Genomic DNA, 23,577 nt, shown 5'->3' with positions numbered 1-23,577 from the left:
TCAACACAGTATAAAATGCAGCCATGATTCATTACTTACTGGGCGCATAGACCGGCCGTGACGAGATTCAAGCGACAGAGAATCGCTTCTGTGCAGCAAGATCGATACGAGCGACTAGAGTATGTCCGTTAAAAGCAGGATGCAAGCATTCCAACAATCTCATTGGCTGTGGTGGCTGTCACCAAACCACGTCACAGCTAATTTGCATAATATTCAAGGAGTCCAACTACTAACTGTCGCTCGCGTAGCGCGCATCGCCTCTAGTTTCCCGAATCGCTTTTGTCACGCGACTCAATACGTCAATAAGTCAATTACTTCCGTCGCTCGCCTTGCTCAGGTCGTGGCCGGTGTATTCGTGCGGTTAGAGATTACTCTGGGATGAACTACAATCTCTGGAAGGTATTAAATGAACTCTCTAAGTGTTAAATTAGCACTGCATTTTTGTCTGTTGTTGTCCAAGAGTCATCTTTTTAGCTGCCTCCATATTCAAAGAGATACAGACGCACTTACAGTAACTCCAATAGAGCACCTTGTTTAGCATAGCAAGCCCCAGTGCCCTTGTGTTACATAGAGCCATTCACATAGCAAACAAGAGGTTGTTGCACGCCAGGGAGTGCCCCACACTGTCCCTCAAAAACATCCCTCCTTGGACTTATTGGGGTCACCCTAGGCCTGTGTCCTATAATGATATTTAAAACACACTGAATGTCTAATAAATATCAATAACGTATAATGAGATCAATAAAGTTTTGTTTAATGAAGGTAGGCCTATCTGTTATTTTAAATGAAGCTGATATTATGTCGGGAAAATGTAGCTTCTGGTGTAGTGAACTACATTTCCACATTTTTGTAACTTAGCTCACTGCATTTCTGATGGTGGTAGCTTTAGTGAAGCTTATTTTATGGTTGAGTAGCTGATAGCTTAGCTCACTACATTTTACAAGTAGCTTGCCCAACACTGGATACCATGAAACTTATCTGTTGTTACCCTGTTGTTACCCAGAAACTACACAGTAATTACATATGGTCACTGGTAACTGTGAAAAAGAAAACGTTACCGATAGTTAGTTTGCTTCATGTGAAGGCATATTTGGATCAGTAGACTAGGGAGGACCATGAACAGCCAGCCAAGTGGTACATGAGGACTTCCTTCCCCTTCTTGTCGCTCTTCTTTTCTTCATCTGTGATAAAAGGCTTCCAGTGGTGAGACATAATTTGCCATACATTTATCATCTGGTGTGAAGCACCCTGTAGATTCTTAGAGCAGTACTCACTGTTCTGTCGAGCCAAGTGACTCATGTTTTTCTTTCTTGTTCTGCATTTTAGAAAAGTTTGACTTCACCTTTACAACCACCTCCTTCTCTCAGTCTTCTCTCTTTCTCTTTCTTTCTGCCTTCCTCCCATGTATTTATTCTTAGGCTCCCCACCTTCCCTTTCTCTTTATTGCATTTCTTTTCCCTGATTTTTTTCTCGCATTGCTCTCTCTATCTATCTCTGTCTGTCTCTGTCTGTCTGTCTGTCTGTCTGTCTGTCTGTCTGTCTGTCTCTCTCTCTCTCGCTCGCTCCCTCTGCCTTTTTCTGCTGTTGTCTTGAGCATACAAAATGTGCTTCAAGGTGGATCCATGAGATATAAGCTCCAGTGGTTTAGAAATAAGGATACCACCAGCTGCACTCGCCAGTTGGCTCTTTACTTGTGTCAGACAGCCTACAGCTGAGACGGCGGGTGGAGAAGAGAGAGGGAGGAGAGAAGAAGACAGAGAGAAAGGGAAGGAGGTATATAAGGGCAGAGAGACAAATAGACAGACGGAAGCGAGGGAAAGGGGGAGGGAAAGAGTGAGGGAGGAAGGAAGACGTGGAGATAGAGACAAAAAAGAGAGAGAGAGTGAGACAGACAGAGAAACACAGACGAAGGGAGAGAATAGAACACATCGATTGAGGGGGCAGAGCAAAAGGAGAGCGAGGGAAAGAGACAGAATGAGAAGCAAAATGAGAAGAGACAACACCCTGTGGCGCACAGACAGAATAAGCCACAGGGAACACCCACAAAGAAGACACATAAAGAAGAAATAAAGAGGAAGGGGAAGCCATCAGCAAAAACAAAATAAAGAAGAAGAAGAAGAAGAAAGAAAGAATATGAGGGAGGAGGAAAGAGAAAACGCTCGGGAGTTCTGAAGAGCAGAGATAAAACACTAGCCCAATGGAGGCCTCAAAAGACACTGTGGACTTGCACGTGCACACACACACACACACACACACACACACACACACACACACACACACACACACACACACACACACACACACACACACACACACACACACACACACACACACACACACACACACACACACACACACACACACACACACAAACAAAAAACAAACACATAGGCAGGCCACCAAGGGCAGCTAATTGTGGAGACTACTGGAACCTTCTTCCTGCTGGAGCCATTCAAGGCTTCTCAGAGTAGAGCACTGGAAGCGTCTTTTCCAGTGAAGCTGAGGCGGGGACTATTCACGAGTTCACCGTGTTTATGAACACAATGTTCTGAGGACAGGCAAGACACTGGTAGCCAATCATGTGAGCTTATTTTTTGACAGACAGCGGTTTCTAACAATCAGATGTTGAGTTGTGCACAGCAAGAACCCATGTATAGTAGAGTAACATTTACTCAGTGGAGACTGCTGGAATCAACCCTACATTCCTATAGTACTGTAAGCAATATTCTGAAATAAGTCACTTTGGATAATAGTGTCAGCCAAGTGTAATGGAGTGGAATGGAATATACAGTAACACGAGAGTACATACATGTAGACAAATCAGCAAAACAGAGGGAAGATGATCAGATGGGTGACGGCAAAGGCCTATTCAATAACCTGGAGTAAAGACTTTAGAACGCTCTATTTTTTTCCTTTTGCCTATACATGGGTTCTAAATTTTAGTTTTAACCAGACTGCGCAAAACTAGCTGCGCACAACTCAACCTCTGATTGTTGGAAACCACTGTCAGTCAAAAAATTAGCTCACCTGGTCGCTGCCAGTGTCTTGCCCCTCCTCACAACATCGTGTTTACAAACACTGCAAACCCATGTATTCATACTGAGCTTACTGTAGCATATCCCAGCCTGGATATACAATACTGTACATACTGTAGCCTATATCCAATTGCAGGCGGGAGAGAAAACAACACACAACCACTGACCCAGCATATCGAAGCGGCAGAATAAGAGACCATTTAACCGAGGACGAGGGGAAGCGACAAAATATTTGATACATGGCGACCCCTCCATCTGGGCTTGAAGACACAACAATCTGAATACTCCTTCAAGAATGGGTAGTTTTAAAGACGGCCTGGGTTGCGTCTTCGTCTGATAGACAAAAAAGCCAAAATGTGTTCTCGTCCCATACACCTTCACATCACACTTCTCCAGATTTTTGCGATGGTGAGGTGGTTGTGTAAACGATAGACACATCAGATAAAATATTTTGTCATTTCCACTCGCATCGAAAAATTGAAGATGAGACACTACCTACTGTAAGTCGTTCAACGTTTTACCTCACAAACACACCAAGAGACAAAAGCTACAGAGAGTTGCTGAACTGTTTTCATGGCAAGAGTGACACGAGCACTAAAATCGTCAGAGAAATGACAGTGAAAAGCAGAATGCAAGCATTTCATCATTCCAATTGGCTGCGTCGGCTGACAATCACCGAACTGGATCATAGCTCATTAGCATAGTATTTGCTTAAGTTCAACTACAAACTGTCGCTCGAGTCGCTCAAATCTCCCATCTCCCAAACCGCTTTTGCATCTTCTGTCACCAGCTCCTCCATACACAGTCAATTACAAGGGCAGTCATGGGTGAGCGGTTAGGGCGTCAGACTTGCATCCCAGAGGTTGCCGGTTCGACTCCCGACCCGCCAGGTTGGTGGGGGGAGTAATCAACCAGTGCTCTCCCCCATCCTCCTCCATGACTGAGGTACCCTGAGCATGGTACCGTCCCACCGCACTGCTCCCCATGGGGCGCCACTGAGGGCTGCCCCCTTGCACGGGTGAGGCATAAATGCAATTTCGTTGTGTGCAGTGTACTGTGGAGTGCTGTGTCACAATGACAATGGGAGTTGGAGTTTCCCAATGGGCTTTCACTTTTTTCACTTTCTACATCCATCGCAACTGGCGCTCTAGTCGCTTTTGGTGTGTTTGTGACATTAGGCTGATGGTCAGGTGAAGTGATAGTAGTGAATATTGAGGAAAATGATCAAACATTTTGATTATGAAAAATTCCACTGTTGTGCAGCAGTTTTTGTCACCCCGGTTTTATGACTTAGAGACCACAGCTGGTTGGAATAAAAGTAACATAAGGCAAAGCAAAGCTTGAATGACAGACAAGGTTATGTACCTGAAGCCGCACATATGGAGGTAACAAAAGAGGACAAAGTGGAACTGATACTGTCTGTAGCCATGAAAGTGTTGACAGAATCATGAAAGCAAGCTCTCTCTCTCTCTCTCTCTCTCTCTCTCTCTCGCTCTCTCTCTCTCTCTCTCTCTCTCTCTCTCTCTCTCTCTCTCTCGCTCTCTCTCTCTCTCTCTACCCACACACACACACAGGCATGGCGCATGGGCACACACACACACGCACACACAGGAACACACACAAACACGCACGTATGCAGGCGTGCACACACACACACACACAGGAACACACACAAACATGCATGTATGCACACACACGCACACGCGCACACACACACACACACACACACACACACACACACACACACACACACACACACACACACACACACACACACACACACACACACACACACACACACACACACACACACCAGACTGATGACTCAGGCTTTGTGTGCTTCAGGCTGTAGTGTAGTGTGTGTGGGCCCCGCAGAGTACTCTTGTCTACCAGCTGAAGAAGAGCTTGTCTGCCTGATCTCCTACTCAGCAACAGATCAGCCATATGACGTTCACAGGAGCCTAGTCTAGAGCCAGCTCTGTTGCCACAGCTCTATGTTACCAGAGTTATATGTTCCCACAGCTATATATTGTGCTGTTAACTCATTGATGCTGGATGCTGCGTTGCGCAACATTGACCCTGGAGCTGTGTGACGCGACATTCAGGCTCATGAGATTTCAGATTTTTATTAGAAATGTTGGTATATTAAAGCTGAATTAATATGTTCTAATCAAAGAGGAGGGTCTTAGCTTTTAAATGAAATTAATTCCATTTATGCGTTTCAGATGCTGAGATATTTAGGTTTTTATAGGCTGACGGTACCTTTTCCCAAAAATGGCTTAGGCATTCGAGCACCCATTTCTGCAGGTGCTTCAGGCATCAATGGGTTAATAAAATGCCTTCACTCTGTCGATACCAAATTCTGTTGTAAGACAAAAAAAATGCAAGGCCCAGACCAAAACTATCCCTCACCTTAAAATTAGAACATCCGACTGCTGAAAAATTGAGCCTGTGGTGCCACAGGGCTAACCCCACTGCCACAGACTGCAAACAGACCTGCAAAACACTGCACTCAGATATCAGCAGCCCCATATCAGCCTAGAGCAGTGTTTCCCAACCTTTTTTGTCTTGCGTACCCCCTAAGCCTTTTTGTCATACCATGAGTACCCCCTCACTCATGCTCTATATCCCAATGTGACTATGCTCCATACATTTTTTCATTTTCCCAAGTACCCCCTGCAGTGTGCGTGCGTACCCCTAGTGGTACACATACCCCTGGTTGGGAAGCACTGGCCTAGAGTGTATGTTCAGTTCAGTATGACCATGTTCAGTTATCATAGCCATCACATTGACTCCCATAGCACTAAAATTACTGATGATAATAATGTAATTCAGCTAAAATAAGGCTAAATTTAAAGCCTCTGCTTGACTCAGTCTTGACTGGATTTTTATTTCTGTTAACGCTTCAAGAGGTAGATCTTGCTTGCCATCTAGGCAGAGGTTGGGGATCTCGGGCATAAAAAGGTTGGTGACCACTGGTCTAGACCATTCACAAACTAGCAGAGACCATCAACTTGCCAACTATATACGTATATATATATATATATATATATATATATATATATATATATATATATATATAGCCTATGTCAGTGTTTCCTTTTCCGAGAGTGAATGCTGCTTTGCTCGCTTGCTATATTTCCCTACTTAGTATACCTGAGTGAGTTTGCTCCTATTTTTCACTCTTTTAATTAATTTTAATTAGTGGACCGTTTGAATTATGAGAGGGGAAAATGTTCAGTCGTAAAACCATTACTTTGCATACACATGCTTTTGCTTTTACATGCTTTTAAGCTTGTAAAGTTGTAAGTACACCACCAACTGTTGTTGCCAAAAATGGTAATTCCACCTTTATCATGTTTGCAAGCATTTACAGTGACAAAAATAATTAAACAACTCCTGGGAAACTCTTTGCAAAACATTTGGTTTTGTGCTCTTACCAAGTTAAAGTCCAAGTTCTTCTCCACCCAGTCAGAAGCCTCCTCAAACTCCTCTTGCATCTCCATGATGTAGAGAGTGTCCAACGCATCCACTATGGTCACCCCTTTCAGACTCCCTAAAGGCAAACAAAATGCAAACAAAATACAGAGCTAATTAAATTATTACCATTGTTTATGATCCCTTTCAAAGTGTGTCTGTGAAATAATGGAATTACTGTGTAGATTGCATACGTGTAAGTTCTGGACTGTTACACTGACTGTGTGTGTCCCCCTACGTGTCCCCCTGCTACACTTTAATTTCAGTCTGTCTGTCTGTATGTCTGTCACATTGATTCAAGCTGTTAAGGGACTGAAAGCTTTATATTATTTTAAGAGGCATATTATTATTTATTTAATGTGAAATGTAGCAGGTCCCTGGAGCAGTGTAATGGAATCCGTTGTCCTAACGGACTGTCAAAAATGTAATGAATAGCCTTACACCTTCTAAGGAACAGCGGCTGATGGCGTTTATGAGCGGTGGCATTTAGATGCTATTATGGTCACACATGAACTGTCATGTTATGTGGACAAGCACATACATCTTCAGGAGCACCATATTGCAGTGGGCATGTCTGCTGCATTCATGTCCAGAGTGAACAAAGCACCAGTTATACTACCCGTAGTAGTAGTTGCCATATCCATGTTCTTTTCAAACGTCATGGGACCACTTCAAGAATTGTGAAGACTGTCACACTGTTGTTTGCATTCATTTTCCACAGCAATTTGTCTTAACAAGGCCGACATTAACAAAATAGGCAGCAAATATGAATAAATGAGCATTTCCAGTGTTTCCAAGTGAGGAAATGGTGAAACTTAACAGATTTGATTAAAGAATCTGGTGAAGAAAAAAAGAAGAAGAAAAATTAGCTGGCATTTACCTACCATAAAGGGTGATTTATTGTAACTTGCAGCTACATAGCCTACTTTTGTTAGACAACAAAAAAACTTAAGTTCCCAGAGGAGTAACAGTTTGCCATCTGGAGGAAACTTTCCTCCGGAAACCCTAAAAGGTAAATGAAGAATCCTAAAGGTCTCAGAGACTTATATGGGAGTCTTCAAAGAACCCCAGGGTTATTTAAGGTCTCCCAGAGAACCCAGGAAACAATTGCATCTTTGAGGAACTTTAAGTTGCCACAGTGGGGGAAACTACTAAAATGTTCTCTGATGAATCTTGGGGTTCTTCCTAAAACTGCAAAGTTATTCAGAGATATTTTAGGTTCTCGCATGATCCAAGTTAGTTCTTTGAGGAACCTCCAACATTTTACAGTGTAGAAGACAAATTTACTGTAGTCATACTGCTTCTGAAGGCAGCATTGGACAGAATCAAGCCGGGAGGGTTGTGAAGCAGCTGAACAATGTAATAAAAGGTGAGAGGAATAGCAATATACCCCGTGGAAAGGCTTGGTGAAGAAGGTTCTCATTTCTATGTCTCACCTCATGTATTCAGGAGATGATAAAATAACTCAACCGATAGAGATATTAGTGGAGCACAGAGGATTGCAGCACGATTGCAATGCATTAGGAGACAAATACCACCGCAAAACCCTCTCACTCTACCCTAACTAATGAACATTCAGTGGGTTTTTTTATTTGAAGGCTGCATAATTGGCTTTATAAATAAGGCTGAATTAGGGGAACTGTAGACCTCCACAAGGGTGGATTTCAAGCAGAGCTAATGGGAATACTTATTGACTCTAATGTTTCATTTCCAGCTTAGCTCAATTTCCAGAGACACTAACAGATTACTTCAAACAGAGTAGTTGAGAAGACTCAGCAAATTGCCAAAAACAACTTTTTACATTAAGGGCAAAGTCATTGCTTGTTTGTTTGGATGGTTGGTTGTTTTTTTGTAATTTCTAGTACACATCCACTGCTATACATGGGTGACGAGGAATGACACAATTGCAACAGAAGCTGGAAGGCGGAGGAAAAACCATGCAAGTGTAAACGAGGTCATCTTGCCTAGTTCTCCACTCTGGGCTCGAACCCACGACCTACCAGTCAACATTCCAGTTCATCATGAGAGGCACAGGATGCCACTGAGCTTTAAGTCCAGACCTCTTAGCTCTGTGCTACCAATTCGGTATGAGGCTTTGAGACGGACGCCAAGCTCCGCTAGTTGGAATCCGTTACCCTCTCCTACCTAAACCTCACTCCCATCTGTAGGGAAATTTACGAACATTCTGATTCCATCGCCAAACCCTGCTAGTTGGCATCCATTAAAAGTGTACATCCCATAGTTTCCCATAGCTTTTGGACTCATCCAGAGAGAGAGAGAGAGAGAGAGAGAGAGAGAGAGAGAGAGAGAGAGAGAGAGAGAGAGAGAATGATTGAGCAAAGAATTCTGTATCCACACCATGTGTACACTTCATGTTGACTACACCCTGACCCTGCATCGGAATTTTAAGTAAGTACCTAAAATGTCAGCATCAATTCTGTTGACAGGTGGTCCGTGACATTAAAAAATTGGTCCATGGTCTGAAAAAAATTGAGAAATATGGCCCATGAGCACTACCACAGATGCCCCCTTGGGCTTCACTGTCTTCCACTTTAGACAGGAGAGAAACAAATTATTGTTCACAGTCAGAGGCCACTGGACAGACAAACAGATGGAAACGACGGTTTCATAAAACATAGTCAGGCACGGTATATGAAAATGAACCTCTAATGGAAAACAGATGCTGCAGAACATGAAACAAGGTTTATATTACATTCAACAGATGGTGTGGAGAGAGAACATTTGTCTGTCACAAAATAAGAAAAAAAGACTGAGGGTGTAGATGGAGAGGGGTGAAAGCAGGTGAGTGTAGAGGGTTTTTCTGCATTGATTACCAAATTACAGACAAAGATTACTCTTCTCCGCTTGCCAAACACTTCAGAGGAGATGAAAAAATGAATCGCTAACTCACTGCACCTCACTCGCAGGCATGGTACCAGGTTGACAGATTTGAATTTCAAGCACTTTCAAGAAAGGAAAAAAAAACTTATTCGTGATACAATTTCACATCCTTCTGTAACAGAAGAGGTTCTGCCTGGCAAACTAACATGCCAGACTTAAAGCTCTTCTGTGAAGAACACACGCTCCTGGATTGGAACAGGTTGTACTGCATGTCGTTGACCTACATAGCAATCAGTAGAGAAGAGCGAGAGGTGTCAGGCAATCCAATCACAGGTGTGTGTGTGTGTGTGTGTGTGTGTGTGTGTGTGTGTGCCTTTGCGTGCAGAGTGTGTGTTTGTGTGTGTGCATGCAGGTCTGTGTGTGTGTGTGTGTGTGTGTGCGTGCTTGTTGTTATCAGAGTGTCGATGTGTGTGCATACTACATGACGCATTTTTAAACAGGCAGTATTTGGGTCACCTGGCCTCATTTCCCGTTTTCTTATTTTTTTTCACTTCCTACTCTGCCTCAGGGCTACTCTACTGCAGAATCAGCGCAGCAGTGAGCTATTTAACTTCATACTAAACCATCAGAAACTCAAGCAGGGAATACAGCTTCAAGAACGGTAGATGTTATAAAAACAGTAAAATACTCAAGACTGGCTCAGCTTTATTTACATATGACATGAACAAGTCATGCACATGCTTGCTTACTGAAGTATTACCGTGCACGTGCACTTTTCTTACTTGCACACGTTGCCATGCATATTTTGCATCAGACCGGGCACCTCACACAACACACAAAGATGAGTGCACATCGTGCAATATTGACAGAATTGCGAAGAGTGATCTTCCCAAACTTCCATGTATAGGGTGCGTTACAGTCAAACAATGGTGGAAAATGTTAATGAGAGCCTCGTTGGCTATCTGCCCCTATGTGGTACCTTCAGTATCGTGCGTAGTGATCTGATAGCTCTATTGCAAGAATGTGCACTCGGTGTTGCTACACAGTCTCACAACAAGTAGTCAATATCTGACTACCTTTGACCAGACTGCAATTTTTGACGTCTGAGGTTGCCTGATTTAAGTCATAGAACAAGCATGTTCCGACCTTACTGTATGGGAGTGAGAGATATATAAGTGCTTTGGGATATTTCGCGTAAGTCATGGATCTTGCGTTGTTGCTACGTATGTTCATTGCAGAATTCTAATTGGATTGCCAGGCTTGCGCATATTGCCATATCTATGTGATGTTTGTTGTACCTTTGGGCTCAGGTAAACTGCACATATGGTTTTGACAATAAAGCTGACTGTATGACTTTTGTAAAGAAGGCATGCAACTGGTTCCTGTGTATAGTTTCTGTGTCTCAAATGGTGCACTTGTACACTTGGAGCACTATGTTTCAGTGTTTTGGGCATTCAACTGACAACTCAGTGCACTAAAAGTCCTAACTTTACATCGATACGCACTAAAGACCTCAGTAGAGACCTCTGCACTAAACGTCAGTGCATTTGCACAAGTCTGCCATTTGAGACGCAGGAAGTGTTTCCCGCAGACCTAGTAGCATCAGAGAGAGTAGAGAGAGAGAGGTTCCATTGGCCCATTGTTTCCGGGTTCTATTATTGCAAGGGGGAGGGGGGGAATCCCCCTTTAGGCAGACCTAGGCAGACCTAAGGACTGTTCTATTCAATGATAGGAGCATTATGACACGCCCCTTTAGGCAGACCGGAACCTGGTCACGTTAGGTGCCCATAGAAACCTATTATGTTGGCATATCTCTATATACTTACAGAATCTCTGATAGCATGGTGTGATGCTACAGGCAGAAGTTAGGCTAGTTATGTACGTACCTCTTGATATGTACTGAATGAGTTGCTGCTGGTGAATTTTTAGTGATAGGTTTTCAATCTGTGGTGAAATTCCAGTTGCGGGCATAGTGGAAATACAATACATTGCACAGTTTTACATGCACATGATCTTTGTAACTGAACTCCAGCATGAATATATGAATGAATATTTGAATGAATATTGGATGAATACTGTACATATTTGGCACAGTTGTTGACAATTTAATCGATGTAGATCCAGGCTTTACTTCTGTATGCAAGACAGGCACGAGCCTTGGGTCATGTGATGACAAATAAGAATGGTCGAGTAGTAAGATACAGTGTATGATGGCTTCACTGGAGCACTAAAAACATCAGTGACAGTCCTACAATGAGTCCAGTACACATCCATAACACTCTCATGTGTCAGGTCTCTTCAATATCTTGTTGTCTTCAGGGACAGTTGCATGGCAAGCAGTGTTAATTTTGTCATCCATTTTTCTATTTAGTCTTAGTCTTAGTCTTGTGTCAAAGTCCATTCATAGTCTTAGTCACTTTTAGTCTTTCAAAAGTCATTTTTGTTTAGTTATTATTTAGTCGACTCAAAGTCCTCAACATTTTTGTGTAGTTTTAGTCTTTCACAAATAATTTTTGTTTAGTCATTATTTAGTCGACTAAAAGTCCTCAACATTTTTGTCTAGTTTTAGTCTAAACATTTTAGTCTTTAGTTTAAGTCACAATACAATAAAACACATGGCCTTTAGTAATGCACTAGGACTTGGTTATTGCCATTCTAGTAATAGCAAATGTATAACACTGTGTCTTAAAAGGACACTATGTAGAATTATATGCCAATGTCATGCCTGTCTCTAAATCTAACCTAGCTAAGCTTTCGGTGAGAATGTTTTTAATCCCACTGTGCCAGCAGTCAATAGTGCATACAAATGTGAATATGTCGCTGGTGCTATGTATTCATAAAGGGATTTTTTGTTTTGTTTGAGAAGCTTCTCCCCCAATATTCCTTAGGGTCAGTCTGCTAAAAGTTACATTCAGGATTTTCTGACAGTGGGGTGCGAAAGTGGTCCAGAGCATTCATTTAATGACTCAAATAAGTGTCAGTGGATGGATTCAGCTGTAATTATGATTAATTTTTTAATCCCATAGTGTCCCTTTAAAGGTTGATTACCAATTACCAATTAATTTATAGGCTTTAGTTGTGGTTGTACCAATTTATGTCTGAGCCCCCAAAAAAGTCTACGTCTTAATCGTTTTTAGTCTTTCACAAATCATTTTTGTTAGTCAGAATTTAGTCGACTAAAAGTTAGTTCTTAGTCTTAGTCGCTTTTAGTCTTTCACAAATCATTTTTGTTTAGTCATTATTTAGTCGACTAAAAGTCCTCAACATTTTAGTCTCGTTTTAGTCTTTCACAAATCATTTTTGTTAGTCAGAATTTAGTCGATTAAACTCTCAAAGGGTTAGTCGACCATATTTAGTCTTAGTCTTGTCGACAAAATTAACACTGATGGCAAGTCCATATAGAAAGCCTCTTTACCAAGCTCCAACAAAGGATGTACTTTTTAAGACGACTAAGGCTGGGCTTACACTGTGCGACTTTTGCCCCGATTTTGCACTCGCACGACTTTTAGGAGTCGGACCGATTTCTTGCTCAATCGCAGGTCAATCGTGAGTCTCGCATCGTGCAGTGTACATGGGGTAACGACAAGCGATTTCACCTCACGATCGTGCAATCGCAGGGTCGCAAGAAAATCAAAACTGTTTGAAATCCTGGTCGTGGCTCGTGCGTAAATCGCACAGTTAAAGCAGTGCTACGACCCGATTTGACACTTCACATGCACAAATTAATAGGGCCTTGCGATTCGCTGTTGAGCGCGACCTCATCTCCACCTCAGGTGCGCATGTTCCCTCCTCTGCAGACCGGGGAAACATGCCTGTCGCGTCGTACGGTGGAAGTATTTCGCTCGCATCCGACTGTCGGCTCGTGTAGTGTGAGGACGTGAGTTGTGAACTTTTAAACAGTGAAATTCCATCGTGCAGTGTGAGCAGAAGCTTAAGACCCACGAGTGAAAATATTGCACAGTGTATGCCCGGCCTAAGGCTGTACGGTCTGAATGGCTTCTGGGTTTTTTTTCTTAGAAGGTGTGATACAGTATGGTGTGCAAATCTGACAGTTCAGTTATAATCCAAGTTGGGGCGTCTGGCTAAAATTGTACTGAAGATTGTTGGTCACCAATATCAGGTAGGCCTATATATGCAATCCCTCTACAAAAGGTCAGTGCTCAGGGAGGCACTGAAGATTTAGAGGACCCCACACACAGTCTGCTTCATGAATTCACCCTGCTACCCTCAGGTAGACATTTCTGGACACTGCAGACTGAACAAATATAAGAACTCCTTTGTCCTGACTGCCAGAATACTGCTTAATGATAGACATACCATGCACATGCAGTGCACACTAGTTTTATGTTTTTACATTTTCTATGTTTTTTATGTTATGTTGTATGCTGGGTATTTGAGTACCATGTGTAATGCAGTGATGGTTTGAAGCCCAAGACAAATTTCACCCTGGGGACAGTAAAGTACACTCTACTTAAGTGTACTCTACTCTAAGTGCAAGAATGTCCTTGTGCACAACCCTTCAGCTGTCCAGGTGCAGGTGTAAGGCAGGAAAAGGTGATCAATATGAAAAGTTCATAAATACCACACACTGGATACTGTTCTTTTTCTCTCTTTTTTTTGTAGCGAGTGTGCGATGTTTATGAACTTTTCATATTGTACTCTGGGGGCGGGGTTTTGCCATTGTGCCACCCCCTCCCGGGTGCCGCCACGGGCAATTGCACCCACAAGTCCCTTTCCAACTTGGTATGGACACATGCTCTGGTCCTGGCAGCCCCTCCATACAGCCCAGCCATCTCCTCTCCATCTTCAGGTGGGTACACAGTAAATTCTGCAGTGCTTATTTAACACTTAGAGAGTTGATTTGACATCATTTGGACTTAAATGAACTATCTAAGTGTTGAATTAACACCGCAACATTTACTGTGTAGATGGTGTACTTGGTCCCTCCAGACCCCTCCATCCCCTTCCAACTTAATATAGACAAGAACACTACCAACCCAGCCACCTTCAACTTTCTTCCAGCCATCTCTATCCGTGTAAGTAAGTAAGTTTAATTCACATAGCACATTTACCACATTTAAACAGTGAGAAGAACCAGCCAAAGTGTTGTAGAGTGTCATGCTGCACTTGTCCACCATTCACCTCCAACCTGATATTGGTCCCTCCACCCCCCTCTCCAACTAAATATGGGCTAGGAGGTGTTGACCAGCGCTCCCTCATGAGGGACCAAATTGCCACCATACATCAGTGTCCACTGATCGCGCCCTCGGCCCCCTAATGAAAGCAATGGGGTTGCCATGAGGAAGAGAGGCAGCCATGCATAGCCTCAACTCCCCCACCTCGCACTGTCCTGTCATGATGGATCCCTTCACCACACTCATATACATCTCTGTCTCCCTGAAACTCTTTCTCTTTCTCTCTCTCTCTCTCTCTCTCTCTCTCTCTCTCACTCTCTCTTTCTCTGTGCAACTCTACGTATATTCAACTCTCTCTCTTCCTCTGCCTCTGCCTCTATCTCTCTCTCTCTCTCTTTCTCTCTCTCTCCTCACCCCACCCCTCACCACCTCTCTCTGCCACAGCTGTGGTGATGGCTCGATCCATTCCGCCGGCCCCCATGGGGACACACCAGCCGACAGGCACAGAAACAGAAATCACTCAAGGGGTGTGTGGCGTGGCTGAGGCGCAGGGGGGAGAAGGCTGCGAAACAATGGCGACAATCAATATGCCTGTCAACGAGGCGTAACCATGGTGATGATCAATGTGCCTGTCAAAGAGGCGTAACGTGAGCAGGCTCTGATAGGAGATGGACATTTGCAAATATCCACTTAACAGGTATCTCCACTGGCGCGTCTATGACCTTCACTGATATGTTAATGAATGACATGAAACTATGAGTAACTGCCGATAAAATGCTTAATCTGTTAGCCATACAATACGATACTACTTTATTGTCAGATTGCACTGAAATTCATTTTGCATACCTGAGCAAGACTCGTTTATGATAGGACATACAAATAACATCAAAAGACTATTGCACATGTGCCATGCTCCACATTACATTACATTACATTAGTATTTAGCAGACGCCTTTGTTCAAAGCGACTTACAAGGAGCAATTTAAACAAGAACAGGGTAAGGCACAGTGTACAGTTGCAACACTGATAGCATAGTCCTTCAAAGAGTAAAGAAGAGGACAATGCATTAAAAAGTAGTAAAAAAAAAAGTAAACAAAAGGTGCCTCAAGGTGCAGTGTACAGTTGCAACACTGACAACATTGTCAAACACAAGGTAATAGAAGCAACATTAAATAATAGGAAGGTAACAAGGCAAATTGGATAATAAGCAAGACATGCATAAGCACTAATTGACAAAACAGACGTATAAACACACTACATGCATACATACGTACACACATTACATACATTCCACATAACCTGACGACATTACCATTGTGGAGTGATAACATTATACATACAGTCTTCAGACTGATTCAACAGAAGAATTGGGTAATGTATGGAAGGAATGTTCAAGTCAGGGGTGCATTTCTGGAAAGCGTAGTTGTTAGCAGTTAGCAACTTTGGTAGATGCCAATGTGAAATTGCATTGCAACTACAAAGTAGCTAACATAGTTAGCAACTACGCTTTCCAGAAATGCACCTCTGTTGCGGTTAAAGAGGGGAACTCTGAAACGACCACTTGAGGGTGGCTGCAACATGATCTCCAAAAATTCTGTGCTCCTGGACACGGATTTTAAGGGCACAAAATCTGTGTACAGGAGCACGGATTTTGCCAAAATTCCGTGCTCCTGGACACGGAATTGTTTTCTGTGCTCCTGGACACGGAATTGTTTTCCGTGATGTACACAGAGAAGTGCTCTCTCTATAGGCTACTACCACAGCTCTATGTTTCCACAGTCTTGTGTTTTCTCAGGATTTTTCTAATTTCAAATATTTTTTCTAAACAAAAACATTTCCTACTGACAGGTTAGGGTTAGGGATTGTTTTGGTCTGGGCACAGCTATTATATGAATTTGATAGCCTAGCAACCTACTGGAAAAGGTATTTCTCAAAAATATGTCTTTAATGACAGGTTAAGGTTAGGGAATGTTTTTGTCAGGGCACAACTTAAATTGCTATAGCATTATTTTGTTTAGGATTAGCATTTGGTATGTATTTTCTAATGATAGAGTTACACAGTGCTGTGGTAATAGCCTATAAAAAGCACTTCCGTGTGCCCATCACGGAAAACAATTCTGTGTCCAGGAGTACGGAAAACAATTCCGTGTCCAGGGGCACGGAATTTTGGCAAAATCCGTGCTCCTGGACACGGATTTCGTGTCCTTAACATCCGTGTCCAGGAGCACAGAATTTTTGGAGATCAGGCTGGAGGGTAAGACATAGTCCTTGTTATATATTTACGGTTAACAAAATGGTAGTGACCAAGTCGTGTTGTATTATTTTATTCTCTGCTTAATGTCGTAGTAGTGTAGTGGCCTAACATAATTAGGGATTTTGGGAACACTGATGACGGGCTAGACCCGATACGTTTGCATCCCACTTTTTGTTTTGGCTTCTATTTTATTTATCAGCTTTTTAATACAGTTTCACTGAACAGCATCAAGCGCCTGTGTGCGACTCCTTTTTTCTTCACCCTACTATAAGTAGTAAAGTTTTCCAGTGACTATAAGAGTGTTCCACTGGCAGAACGCTGAGTATTATGAGGCTCAACATGATGAGTATGTAATAGCAAACTGACTTCACCACTCTCATTTCATTTCACCCTCTAATGTCACTATTTCATCTGTTAAGTTTCTCGTTCATTGTCAAAGTCACGACAGAACGCTCTAAGCAAACTGACTTTGTTCTACTACAACTGTGGAGTTTTGGTTTGCAGCATGCAACCAAGTGCATATACTTGGTTCAGAATGCCCGGAGCACTTTGCACGATACAGGAGGTATCATCTAGGGGGCAGCTAACGGGGCTCTCGTCAATGTTTTCCACCATTATTTGACCATCAGCCTTATCATGGAAGTTCAGAAGATCAGCCCTCGCGGTTTTGTCAATATTACACCAGAGGCACGCGTGGCAGGTGTTTGTGGGAGGTGTTCTCCCCCGCTCCATATTGACATAAAATATGTGTGGCAACGCGCTCGAGTCGTGTGCCCACGCATGTGTATGATGTAGCAAGCATGTCCCAGTCATTAGTCTCCATGCCAAGCTCCATGTTTGAGATTCGGGCGCTGGTTGCAATTCAGTTCAGGATTTCACACAAGCCTGAAGCCAGCAAGAAAGGCCAATACAATATGGCAGCCCTTTGTTGAGTGAGTGTGTCTGAGGATAGTGAGCATGAATGATTCACAGTGTGCTTTTATAGTCTGTGTAGTCTGCTGTCTGCTGACAGGGACCAGAGAGACAGGAGCCTGACCCACTGCTGTGATCCTCCGTACCAAGGCAGAGAGCCAGAGGCAGAGCTGCCGACTCCATAAAGCCGCGGTGCCCTTGTTGGTCAGCACAGGCGAGCTATCGATTACCCCATTCTCAGAGTAGCGCTTGGGCAAATGATGGAGTGGTGCAGAGAGAGAGAGAGAGAGAGAGAGAGAGAGAGAGAGAGAGAGAGAGGGAGGGAGAGAGAGAGGGAGGGAGAGATACGATACGATATACGATACGATGATACTTTATTGTCAGTTTGCACTGAAATTCAGTTTGCATCCCTGAGCAACACTCGTTAAGACGAAACAGAATACAGAAAACAGAAAAACATAGGCCTACACAATAACATCACATCACAAGACTATTGCACAGCTGACAAAACAAAAGACACAGGCCTATGTACAGGCAAACATACATACATACATACATACATACATACATACATACATACATATATTACATACAACCCAGAGAGATATCACAGTAGGGAGGGAGTGCTGAAAGAGAAAATAAGAGAAAGTACTAACTCTACTACAACTTACTAATGAATCAGTTTTGTATTCATCATATTGGTCAATACCTGATACTGATACAATACCAGAATGAAATGAATTATTTTTCAATACACAATCCAGCTGAAAAATAGTCAGAAAGTAAGAAAGAAAGAAAGAAAGAAAAAGAGAAAGAAAGAAAGAAATAGAAGTTAGGTATCTGGGTGGTCATAGGAGCTGACCCAGGTCAGTGAACTAAATGAGGGGCTCTCTGTCAATTGACGAGGGTCCACGACACGAAGCAATTGGATGGATTGCAAAATTAAACAAGTCTCTTATTCATCATGTTTCTTATTCCTCATCATGTCGACCGCTACATTATTAAAGTCTGAATTATTTTTCAATTCACAATCCAGAAAGAAAGTTGAAAAAAAAATCAGACAGAAAGAAAGAAATAAAAGAGCTCATACATAGTGTTTTCTCCTTAAGTCAGAGGAGCTGATCCAGGTCAGTGCACTAAATGAAGGGCCCTTGTCGCTTGATGAGCGTCCACGCCTGAAGCGACTGGCTTGACGAAAAGCGCAGCGTGGCACAGCGCAGGCTACCTGGGTGAAGTGGCCCCCATTTCAAGTCTCATCTCATCATCAGGCCAGGCGAGGCCAGCCAAGACAGATGGCGGGCCGTTTCGGCTCACAACGCTCGGAGCCATCAGCCAAAAAAAGAATAAAAAAAAGTAGCTTTGTGAAGGGAGAATGAGATTAAAATGCAAGGCGACGTTCCTGATGATATTGGCAAGAGGGTGTTGCTCGTAATGTCAGGGGCCACACTAAAACTAGGCGCTGTGTTTATTTTACTATGGAGGTTTACTAGCACAAGTCTGTTTTTTCCGTTGAAGAAACAACACATTGACCTGCATTGACCTAATAAAGTAAAACTTTCTTCAAGTGAGGTTACAAAGGGGTGTGGGGTGGTTGGGGGTCCAAACTTTGTCAGGCCAACCTGACCATGTTGAAATATGACGATACCACTGGGAAATGATTTTCTGGGGGGAGGGGTGGGCAGACAGGGTTCAGAGCACCAAGACTCATTAATATTTTATCCGGCAACATGATGGCGAAATAAAAAAGATGCCTGTGGCTTTCGCACAAGGTGTAGGGGGACAGGCCTGCTGAAGGATGCAGAGAATTGTACAAAGTCATGGCTGACTCCTCCCTCGACTTTCTGCCTCCCACTTCATCACTTTCCCTCCATCGTTTTTTTTTTTTGCTCAAGATGAGTATGGCAGAAAAAACTTACAAATGAAAAAGTTAAAAAAAGAAAAAAAAGAAAAAGTCTTTCAGGTGTCCCTGAAGGATGTCCATTGAGGGCATTATAAGTCTGTCTGCATTTTGCATACCTGCCAACCTTTAAAAAAAAATTTGAGTAGCAACTTATCGCGGCGCGGCAATTCACGGCGCAACAACTTGGCATGGCAAAGCAACGGGGTCGCCGGCGGGCCCATCTGAGAGGCTACTTTGTTTTGCATAGTCTGCCCTACACCTAGGGTTGCCAAATGTCAACAGGGAAGATATGAGACACTTCATTCAGGCAGGGGGGTCCTTCCCCAGAAAAAAATGCTTTTCTTAGATGCAATTTCCTGCATTTTAATGCATTTTAGCCTAACATCCCGTGTATCTGGCAAATAGTTTATCTTGCTCTTCACAGTACTTTGAACTACCATAATTTATTAAACTTTCATGAAAGATGTTTTTTTTTGTTTCACACCATAACACCAATAAAATGCTATGATATAGTGTGCTGGAATTCAGGCCTCTAAATTAACTTTATTGATCACCAGCCAATATGGCTAATCTTACTAGTCAAACATACCACCAGTCTGGCTAGTAGCCCTAAGTGGCTATTAAGTTATCCTATGTACCAGCCAAACAGAGCATTTGGTCACTTAAGGAGCTGGAATTGAGTATGAAATTGAAGGCTGCATTTGCTGATTATTTTTTTGGCTGTAGAAGGTACATGTAGGAAAATGTATAATTTGATTATAAACTACAGAGGCATTTCAGTGATTTTTATGAACAAAAAGTTGAATTGTAATGATTCTTCTATTCCAATATGAATAAATGGTGATGTTGGCACCTACTGTGAAGAAGCATCAGCAGTAGAGAAAAAGATAAAGACAAGTGTTATCTAAGGGTAATATCAGGTTAATATTATTACCTAGGGGGCTAACATCAAAATCACACTTTCAGCATTCATTCAGTACAAAATGCGTCTACTGAGGGACGGGGGCTAATGGCCAATGCTCTTGTACGGTAACTTTTGAGGGGCATCGCTTCTTTTTTTCACTTCTCTGCATAATAGTAGGCCTATCTACCCTCATCTGCCGTCATGAGTTGGCTATTGTTCACTGTTCGGCACATATATGATGATAGGAGAATTGATTTTATTAATAGATTGCCATACGTGATTACTATACGGATAGTGGAGTGATGTATATTTGGTATGACGCACGACCTGTTACACCTGTTCACAGAAATGGCCATGACTCAGGGGGGAACAGTATTCCTACACGGTGTCATGGTAGGTTAGGGATGTAGACCTACTCCGAGCACAACCGTTAGAACTATCGCTTTATTTTCCCGAGTAAAAATGATCCGGCGCAAAGGGAAACCGAATTTAGTTTGCTGCTAATCTGCTAATTTATAGCGCGGTCATCGACACATTTTGTCATTCGGAAGTAATCTCGTTTCGGTCCAATATCAAAACAAGCAACAACATATTGCCGTCAAAATACGGCAAAACATTGGGTGAATCATTACGACAGACCTCGGCCTTTATTTATCATAAGTTTACGGATTTAGCAACTGGACGCAATTCACTATTGCCATACAGGCTACCTTTCTCAAAGTCCATTTACCTTTGAAACGGTGATTTTGACGGTGCTCACTTGTAAAACTACAGCGACAGTACCAAGATGGATAATACATGATGACAATAGGAGGACACTTGTTTCAGAGATTATAGGAGTACATTAACCAGTCTCTCTGCTTGTGTGATTTCGAAGCAAACTTTCTATCGGCAGCTGATGCCTCGACTCGAGAGGAGCGCAGCACAACAAATGAAGACATCCAAACTAGCGCTCTGATTGGTCAATATTCCCCCCCACACGTTGCTGGCCAATGGAAAGGCCAGCGCGAGACAATTGCAAGCAGAGCCATGTCTACGGCTCTGTCTGGTTGCAAGTCTACAGAGCAATTTATAAGGGCCCATGAACACACTTTGCTATTGGTTTTTCCCGTATTTTGAAGTGACAGCGCCGTAGTTTGATGTCAAAATCCGTATCTGCTACACAAAATGCGTAATGGTCGGCAGGTATGACTTTGGCAGAGATGAGTATGTGCTGATGTAACAGCCTGAGGGATGGGGAAGGCACAACAGAACTCTCTCTCTCTCTCTCTCTCTCTCTCTCTCTCTCTCTCTCTCTCTCTCTCTCTCTCTCTCTCTCTCTCTCTCTCTCTCTCTCTCTCTCTCTCTCTCTGTGTCTGTGTGTGTGTGTGTGTGTGTGTGTGTGTGTGTGTGTGTGTGTGTGTGTGTGTGTGTGTGTGTGTGTGCGCGTGCGCGTGCGCCTGTGCCTGTGCGTGCGAACACGTGCATGCGTGCGTGTGTGAAGAGAGGTGAGAAAGAAAAAGCAAAGAAGGTTTTTAAAAAGTAATGAGTGCTAAAAAGGCATGTCTGTCTGTCTGTCTGTCTGTCTGCCTGTCAGTATGTATGTCTGTCTGTCAGACAGCTAGGACGTGATCGTTTGGATAACTGAGGCAAATTAAATCGTATTGGACCCTCAATGTAAAAAAAAACAGGCACACAAACACACTTAAATGTCTCATACACACGCATACTGTACACACACGCACACACACACACACACACACACACACACACACACACACACACACACACACACACACACACACACACACACACACACACACACACACACACACAGAATATGGCTTTTAAACTTGTACCTTCTATCTGTGAAGGCAGGAACAGTCCCCTCTTCCAACCTCACCTTTCACTCCTATACTCTCCTACATCAAAGTAATCCCTCAGACAAGAACAAAGACAGGTGAGCAAATAGCAGAATGTGATGTAGCTCTGCACACCAGTCAAGATAACAATGAGCGGCACATCCACATCCCCTGAAGCTGTCCTTACCAGGAGATATCAGAGACATTGCATTGCACTTGCATTACACTTAGTGTGATGCTTTTGTCCAAAAGGAATTACATTTATTTAGTTACGTATTACCTTTATTTATTTGGTTACAGGCTCTGTAGTAATGTGGGGTTAGGTGCCTTGCTCAAGGGCACTTCAGCCATAGATGAAAGTGTGTGTGAGAATGGGATTTGAACCTGCAACACTCTAGTCTAAAGGCCAGCGCACTAGCAATTGAGCTATGACTGCCCACAACTAGTTACCTTGTGACTTACCTTGTGAGAAACCTTGCCAGGGGCCATCAGAGGCACAATTACTGTAGTTACCTTGTGTGCAGTCTCCAGAAGGAATACTTCAGGAGCAATGACTCATTAGGGCCAAAACATACCAAGGCGGAACAGAACGGTCTTTCTGCTTAGTTTCGGCCGGTGTGTTTTTCTCTGCCTTTCACACTGACAGCGTCGGCGTGCGCGGCCAGTCCTGTTCAAAACCCTCCCCACAGTCAAAGCTAGCATGCTACTCTGCCATTCATTTGAATGAGACACCGCCGGTCGCCGGCGTGAAAAATACGCTCGAGTTCTATTTTCCAAATGCGGCGCGGAGCCGGCTCCCGCGCCGCTGACGCTCGACTACCGCGCCGCTGACGCTCGACTACCGCCGGTTGGTGTGTAAGGTCAAATATGTTTCAATGTATTTTCACCGACGCCGGTAAAAAACGTGGCCGTTCCGCGACGCTTTATTGCCCTGGTGTGTAAGACCCCTTAAGGCACCAGCTAGATATGGCTGAAGCCTAGGGCCCCATCAAGTCAAAAATTGCAGAATTGCAGATATACAGTACTAGGCCTATTAAAAAATACACATTTCTAAATCTTGTTAGTACTCTTTAGTTGGCAGGCATAATATCCTTAATTCCGAGGTCATAGTTGTGACACTGTCCATGTAAATTTGTTACAAAATTTTCCCTCTGGGGGAAGGAGGGGGATGTACAGCAAACTGTAGTCTAGGGGCCCCAGGCCCCTACTCAGCAAGGTCACTTAGGTCAAGATCTTCTCTGACCAAGATGGAAAGCTATAAGAGTGAGGTCGAGTTCA

The 23,577-nt window shown here is 43.2% G+C and overlaps 1 protein-coding gene across 1 annotated transcript in view; it reads right to left on the bottom strand.

The window, feature by feature from the left end:
• LOC134469054 (mannosyl-oligosaccharide 1,2-alpha-mannosidase IA-like) overlaps positions 1 to 23,577 on the bottom strand; it is a 250,878-nt gene that overhangs the window by 173,857 nt on the left and 53,444 nt on the right. The window contains exon 3 of the mRNA XM_063223072.1: positions 6,476 to 6,591. Within this exon, the coding sequence (XP_063079142.1) occupies positions 6,476 to 6,591 (116 nt within the window). The remainder of the gene's footprint in view (positions 1 to 6,475; positions 6,592 to 23,577) is intronic.

The sequence above is a fragment of the Engraulis encrasicolus genome, chromosome 18 (assembly GCF_034702125.1).
Source record: "Engraulis encrasicolus isolate BLACKSEA-1 chromosome 18, IST_EnEncr_1.0, whole genome shotgun sequence".
Lineage (NCBI taxonomy): Eukaryota > Metazoa > Chordata > Actinopteri > Clupeiformes > Engraulidae > Engraulis > Engraulis encrasicolus.
The sequence above is the reverse complement of the archived record's forward strand: the minus strand, read 5'-3'. Positions and strand labels throughout refer to the sequence as shown.